Source organism: Chaetura pelagica, unplaced genomic scaffold (genome assembly GCF_000747805.2).
Source record: "Chaetura pelagica isolate M959 unplaced genomic scaffold, ChaPel_1.0 scaffold232, whole genome shotgun sequence".
NCBI lineage: Eukaryota > Metazoa > Chordata > Aves > Apodiformes > Apodidae > Chaetura > Chaetura pelagica.
In genome coordinates, this window is record NW_009952441.1 from 157,642 (window position 1) to 165,612 (window position 7,971).

The window sequence follows — 7,971 nt, forward strand, 5'->3', positions numbered from 1 at the left end:
CATGTCTGAAGGTATAATCAGCAAGGCACATGTGTGAACCTGCCATTCAAGGAATGCCCCAGAGTTTAGTACCTGAGTCTGAAGCTAGAAAGATACAAAGGAAGAAAAATACTAGTGCTTAACATCCAATTGTGAGAAGATCAGCCAGGAAATTACAAAAGCTGTGCCTATTTGGCAAGTAAAGTGTAGAACATCTTACAGAGTGATACAGGCTCACAGAAGTGCTGATAATAGATTAAACACATGTACTCTGCTGTTTTCAACAACTGCTGTTCTTCCCACTGTGCAGTTCCTACAGCTTTTCTTTTCCTTTTCAAGAACAAAAAAAACCCATTAAACAATAAACTCATCCCTATTGCTTTGAAATAGCTCAGGGTACCAGGCCTTTTGTACTGGGTGTTGTGAGATACATGATCAATCTGGCATCAGACCCCAGCTTTGTAAGGGCACACATGAAAGCTCACCAGGGAAAGAAGCTTAATATTAAGGGGCATTAAGTGCTGATTAAAGGGAATACCCTCAGAACAACTCAGACTTAGAATCATAGACTATGCTGAGTTGGAAGGGTACCATCAGGTTCATCGAGTCCAACTCCTGTTCCTGTGTAGGGCACCCCAAGAATTACTCCATGTGCCTGAGAGCATAATCCAAAAGCTTCTGGAACTCAGGCAGCCTTGGTGCTGTGCCTACTTCCCTGGGGAGCTTGTTCCAGTGCTCAACCACCCTCTGGGTGGAAAGCCTTTTCCTGATATCCAACATAAACCTTTCCTGATTCAGCTCCTTGCCATTTCCCCAAGTCCTGTCATTGCTCACAGGAGTGAAGAGATCAGGACCTGCCCCATCTCCTCCTTCCTGAGGAAAACTTTGCTCATTTTCCTCTGCCTGTCCCCAATTCCAGTCGAGGGATGCTGTGCCACCAGTCCCCTCAGATTCTGCAGCAGATCTGCTGGCTCGTAAGAGGCTGTGAATAAAAGGCTGGCTTGCAAGAGCCCAGTGACCATCCCCAGTTCAAAACTCAGCTTTAGAGGTTTGCTTTTCCCCCAGGAGAAGCAGAGAGGCCAGGGTGCAGCACCGACTCCAGTTACCTTGCTGTACTCCTCCCAGGAGTTGCTCCAGGTCCAGTAATGAGCCTTGTAAAGCCCGACTCTCACTGCCATCATCTCGTTGCCACGATAATAGAAGATGGGCCTGAGGAGCAGAGCAAAAGCTGCATGAGAAACACCAACACGTGGGGCTGGGGCAGCCTCGCTGATAAGGGAGACAAACACTTTCCTGGTGTCTGGCTCCCCACGGCTATCAGGCAGGAACAGGCTGCTTCCTCATAGTCTCCACTGCAAGGTTTTCAATTAACATTTTTGAAAGTGTTCATCAAGTTGAGAGCTCACACGGTGCACGAATGAAACATGATACAGCTTGGCTGCCAGGGATTGTTAATCCCTGAACTATCAGACCTGGTTATTCCCTACAGAGCGTGGCCATTTAAGCACCAAATGTCTCAGAAGTGGTTTGTGTGTGTGAGAGAGAGAGAGAGAGAGAGACAGAAACAGGCATTCACAGACTGTGTGATGCTCAGCCTCCTCTTTAGGGCAGCTATGTGCTGTTAGTGTCACACAGACAGGGTGGCCAGGGGACACCAGATGCTGGGCCTGCTCTGGATGCCATCTCAGAAAAAGTCCCAATGAAAAAAACCTGGCAGCCAGACAAGCTTTGCTTTGAACTCCTGTCCATTTCCCCCCACCCCAAACCTCTCTTTGCACCATCTAAGCATATTACTGAAAACAGCATTTTTTTTCCTCAAGGCTCTCCTAATTAAAAATACATGTGAGAAATGCACCTTCCTCAGAGAATTTGTTCTATGCACCACCCTTTCCCTGGGCACCCCAGCAGTGTTCCTGTCAGGTTCCCCAGCAACACGCTCTTGTCTTTTAAGGGAACAGTGTGAAATTTTACTGAGACAGACTATCTGCAGGAGAGAGGTTTGATTTGTTGGTGCAGCTCATCACAGAAGGACATCAGGCACAGTCAGCCCTCTCTAGTTGTTTCAGGCTGCTGACAGGGCGAGATGGTGAATCCATTTATCATTAGCTTTAGGGTACATAGATCTTTGTCTTTCACTCAGAGATGTCACTCGGCAAAACTACTCGTTCTGGTGATGCCACCTTGAAAAAACAGGCTCTAAATGCAAGAGAAGATGAAAATGTTCACATCTGAACATCAGGAGTGGCCTCACATCTCTCCTGTTTTAAAATTGTAGCCTCCCCTGCAAGGAACCCTGCAGGTTCCTTGCACAAATAATGAGCCTCTCTTCTTTTTCCCCAGGAATTGCCTGTGAACAGAGGTGACACAGGGCTGCAGCAGAGCCTCCTCCTGCATCCTTAACACACCCAAAATGCCAGTGAGATAAAGGCAGCTGGAGGGATATGCCAAAATGCAGAACCTGATCTAAACCAGTCCCATTAACAAAATAAAAAGCCCCCCAAAAATATGCCACAAAGTACTCCTGTCTCCTTTTCCCTCGCCATAAACAGCTGCTATTTGACAGGCTATGACTTTGGGGGAAGGTGTGGGGTAAGGTTTTTTGCTTTTTAAAAAAGAAATACTTTCCATGTTTGAAAGAGAATTACAGCTTGTACTCAAAATTCTGTTGTTACCAATGTCTTTTTTCCCTATTCACATTTTCGTTTTTGAGCTTAAAAGAACACAACAACTGCATCTCCTGGGAAGCTTTTGGGGGCTGTAGGAACTGGGACCTGGTCAGGCCTGGGGAAAGAATAATAATAATAAAAAGCCATAATGTGGAGTGACAATTACTGTAACACAAATTGCAGTTTCACAAGGGGTAGGTGGCTGCAATGAAATTCTCTTTCAAAAGAAACATTATACACTTTCAGAAGTGAAGATGGGACAGACTGTTTGAGGCACCTGCAACCCCTCATGTCACCAGCTGAGCTCTCAGGTCACACTGCACACGGTGCTTCCTGCTTAACAGGCACAAAGGCAGCTTTACAGAACAAAGGCTCACAACCAACACAGAAAAAAATTCCAATATGTTTTCCATGCATACGTTTCCTTGCTGTCTCACAGACAAACAATATGGTTGTATTCAGATTTCCCAGGCTGCCAAATTCCTGATCAAAATCACAACTACAAGACCCCTCTTGACCTTCCAACAAGAAAGCCAGGGATATTTGCTGTCAAATCTTAGTACCCAGCAGCTGACAGCACTACCCCATGCCCATAAGGGTCTTTAATTCAAATTTATACTTGCAAAAGCACCCACAGAAGCAGGATCTTGGGAGCAGGTGGGCTTCCAAATCACCTGCAGCAGTCCAGCCTTTACCTGCAGCCTCTCTCAAGCAGGGGCATCATCTTGGATGTTTTCCCAGTAATAAATAATGTATTCTCCTCTACCCAAGCTACAATTCTCAGGCTTTTATCTTCCCTATTGCCATATGTTGTCCCAGCGATCCCTGCTAACCCCCTGACATTTTCATCTGTCCCCAGACTCCTCTGCATGGCAAGATGCCACATGTCAGGAAATCCCACCTCTGCCTGCACCACCAGAGGATCAGCACACCACGAAAAGCCCCACTCCACTGAGCAGCAGTGAAGACACACCATTCCCTTTATAAAAAGTATTTCCATGAACCTGACTTGAAAAAAACATAAAAATCAGCCAACATTTGGCATCGTTTCAGTTTGGAGCAAGAGCCAGAGCTCTGGGCTCATAACTAACCTGTCAATTAGCTTGCCCAGCACCATGGCAGGTAAAAGGTCGATGCCATCAATCTGTCTGTCAGCAGGAGGCTCCAGCCCCGCCAGGGAGAGGCTGGTGCTGAAGAGATCCATCACGTTGCCCAGCTGATGGCTGACCTGCAAAACCAACAGGAACACGTTATGCAAAAAGACTTTCAGTAAAAGCCAAAAAGGAACAGGCTGGTTCCCACCAAGTATTGCTTCCTGAAGCACTGCTAAGCACCCTCCCTTTACGGGGCTGCAGTCACCAGCAACCCTCCTGTTACAACAATACATGAAAGGGGAGGCTTCATAGTTCTCCACTTCTAGGGAGCATTTGCATTTTGATTCATTTTCTCATTTTCCTCTTTCTTCTCACTTCTATGTATCCACTTTACAGAGCTAGACTTAACTTAGCATATTCCAAGTCATCGGTGGATTGAAAAATCAGCACTTAAAACAAGAAGAAAAAAAAAGCCCTTGATTTGTTCCTGCTCTGGGTCATCTCTGGAGTCCAGAATACCCTGAGAGAATTCCCAGAAAGCACAGGGATGGATGGATAATAACAAAAAGAGCTCAATGACTTCATCTGCAAACCATTTCCAACAATTCAAGAACTGTAAAGTTGTGGTATTTTTAGTATATATTTTAATAAGGGAGAAAAACATCTGGGTTTGGCTCCAAAAGAGATGTTCAAGCTTTCCTTTTTTTTTTTTTTTCCCTTAATTGGAAGCCCTACTTATCACTCTGGTCTTAATTATTTATATTTTAAACCCCTACAAAGGCTGTTCTGACTCTTTGCTCCCATCCTCCTTGTGCCATGTCACAGTTGTCTGCTGCAGGATATTTAATTAGCCTGGAACACACTCAAGTGAAGCAGATACATTCAAATCAAGAGCAGGACTGGTTTGCACCAGGATGCACAAGCAGGAGACACCACGTGAAAAGAGCCTTTTCAGCCACCCCACTTGTTTGGAGATAAAAAGCCATCTGATACATCCCACATCTGTAAGTACAGCAGCACTTTCTGACTCAAATCTAGGTCAGTGTGAATATTACAAGGCTGGGACTATCAAAGACTTTTTTATCTCTGAATCCTCTTCCTATACACAAACAGACCCCCAGCCAGGAAGCTGACACTAATTACTTAAATCCAACAACAAATGATAATGTGATAAATTAATTTTTGTGAGATGTTAGCTCTAGAAAAAAAAAATAAATAAGGGAAAATGCTCTTTTTGCTGGGACACTAAAGCCTTTTATTAAGAGGCTGGGCTGAAAAAGTGAACACTCAAAGGAAGAATTAACAAGCTTTAAAAAAAGAAAGAAAAGAAACTGGAGAAAGCAACATGCAAGGGACTGATTACAAGTTTAGCATTACAATATCACATCACTTGATTACAGTAATTTCCAATTTTAATGGCTTTCATTCATCAAAAGGTGTTGGCAGGAACACATAATATTAAAGCTGCATGCAGCAACACTTCCACAACTCTCCAGAAGAAATCAAAGTGCAAAGCCCTGTGCACAAGAGGAAACCTGACCATGGAAACCCTGGCCCAGAAAAGCGGTTGGATGAGTTGACCAAGACCAGATAATCTTGCAGGTCCTGGACACTTATGGTTAAGCCCCCTGAAGAAGGTGGTGTTCAGCCTGTCCTTGTAGATGGTGACAAAGAGATGAGCCCACAAATCCCTCACAAAAAGCAGATGGATGCATGGAGTTCCCTCTGGAGGACACAGAACTGATGGGGTAACCCTGCTTCTAGCTCTCCCTGGGGCCATTTGGCAAAGGTGTGAACTGCTGGGGAGAGCCAAGGCTGGCCATGTCATCCATGGGATTGAGGGTGGGGCTCTCCCCTTGCACAGGCTCTTCTCTGCTCTCAAATGTGCTCTCAATGACTGACATTAAAAAAAGCAACACATCATGTTCAAAAAACAACCCCAAACCATCATCTCACTCGTTACAGAGCGGGACACCCTCCTGAGCCGCCGGTGCTGGGAACGCCACGCTCCTGCTGAAGCCAGAGGGGATTACAAGAATCTCAGCATGGGTGCTCAGTCCCCCACAGGCTCACCTGCCAGCTGATTCCCCCCAGCACACTTTGGGAGAGCTGTGGGGTCAGCACAGCACCATATGCAGAGCTCCCAAGTCTCAGGAAGAGGAGATCCAGCCCGCGCTGCCCCTGACAACTGCCACGGCAGGCGCGGCGGGCGAACCGGCCCCAGACTTTCTGTAATTAGGTCGCTCACCATTTAGAAGGTAAATCCAAAAAGTCCCTTTTCTTGTTGTCACTCCCTTCCCTCGCCTCAATCTTTTGATAACAGGCAGCAAGAGGCAACTGCTGACCTCAGACTCGTGCCTCTAATATCACCTAATTTACACGTCGCCTTGTGACAATCCTGTGGGGCCACCATGGTCTTCTTGTCCTGGCCCTTATTAACCATAACCAGACGTAGATGACTCTCTTTAATCATCCAATTACTTTTCTGGTCTCAGACAACATTTTTCCATGAAGCAGAGAAAACTTCTTAGGGAAATTAAATGCCCATGCCACAGCCACTTGGATTTATCTGTGCTCTGCAGCACCACATCGAAGAAGGGGAAGGGAGGAAAAAAAAAAAAGGTTAATATTTATATAAAACTTTGAAGTATTTTCAGAGGAAAATACAAAAAAATTACCATTTTCTCCTGTCAACAGTGCTCTTTCATTCTAGTTGGCTTTCCCACTTCTTTATTATTTTTTTTTAAGAAAAGAAAAAGAAAAACCCAGAGAGGGCAACAGCCCAGAGAAAATAAATAATATATAAAAGAAGAGTGAGATCAGATATTGCTCCTATCAGTGAGAAACAGCCGGTGTTACGCACGTAAGAACGGATTTTTCCCCCCCTCCTCCTTCTCTCCCCTCGTTTTTAATAAACTCTCAGTGTACACAGAACATCTTTAAGAAAATGAAATCCTTTTGCTGTGGGCCACGTCACTAGAAGAAATAGTCAGCAGTGCTGTTATCAGGGCTTTCAAGCTTTAACTCTGAATCAAAGGCGACAATTAATAAAGTCGCCCCCGCCAGGAATGGAAAGGGGGAAAGCTAAATATTTGAAACTGGGTGAACAAATGTCAGGGTGTTTTTAAATAAAATCCTTTTACAGTTATCACAGTGAGCAGACCTGATATCCCTGTCTAATTCAATTTCAATTTGTGCCCCATGGGAGATAGTGAAGAAAAGGTTGCAATGCTGTCTTTGGGTTGATATGTTCTTTTCTCCTTCAGGAAGCAGGCACGAGAGAGGAAGGGGAGGAGGGTGAGGGGAGAGAGGAGGAAGATTCAAATACCAACAGAATATCATTTTTTTTCTATTTTTTTTTTTCCAGCTGGATCCTTCCAGAAGGCAGATGTGATGTGGGGAATGTGAAGTGCTGATTTGTTGTGAATTCACCTGGAAAACGTAGCTGAGGAGGAAACTGCAGCCAGGCTGTCTGTGGGTGAATAAATATTCCTGACGAGGGACCAGAATTCACTGAATGTTGATGCCGAGGGCAAGTTGCACTCCTGAGGCAACCCTCTCCCCCCCAAACCTGCAGATCAGCCAGCTGTACCAATTATCCTACCCTCTATCAGTATCTTGTGAAGTGCTCACAAGCCTGCCACCTAACTTCTTTTGTTTAAATAAAATGGGATTTCTTTAGTTCAGCAAACAAATGTATGAATAGAAGCAACCCCCCACACTATATATTAATAAGATTATTAATGAACTGCCAGTTCCCATCAGTGGATTGAGCCTTCCACCCAATCACTGGATTTCACTGCCCAGAGACACATGTCCTTTCTTTTTTTGGCTTTTTTCTGTTGTCCCAACTGGAGCAGTCACTGCCCCTCTGCCTGCTTCTCAAAACGTCCACACTGGAAAGGAACAACCACTGCACTGGGAGCAATCCCGGAGCAGGGAGGAGGAGCTGACCCTTTGTGCTTGGTAGTCCTGAGCAGCTTTTTGCTTCCACCCTGGTTCAGTGCTCCCAAACCTTTGTTTTCTTCAGCTCTTATGAAAAGAAAGAGCAATGAGAGACACTGAAGCAGTTTTCTCACAGTTTAGAGCTACTTAGATTACACAGGACCTAGGCTGACTAGTTTAAACTTGCAGTCAGGAACACATTGAAGTTACAGACTCTGTAAGACACAGAAAAGAAGCCAAAATGTACTAACAAACATGAGCCTCTCCACTGTGCTATGTCAGGGAAA

General features: G+C 45.0%; 1 protein-coding gene across 1 annotated transcript in view; it reads right to left on the bottom strand.

Moving 5' to 3' along the window:
- The window catches only part of GALNS (galactosamine (N-acetyl)-6-sulfatase), a 40,278-nt gene that overhangs the window by 19,265 nt on the left and 13,042 nt on the right, over positions 1-7,971 (bottom strand). Inside the window, exons 9-10 of the mRNA XM_010008419.1 lie at positions 3,737-3,873; positions 1,086-1,188 (exon numbers count right to left, since the gene is read on the bottom strand). Of these exons, the coding sequence (XP_010006721.1) occupies positions 1,086-1,188; positions 3,737-3,873 (240 nt within the window). The remainder of the gene's footprint in view (positions 1-1,085; positions 1,189-3,736; positions 3,874-7,971) is intronic.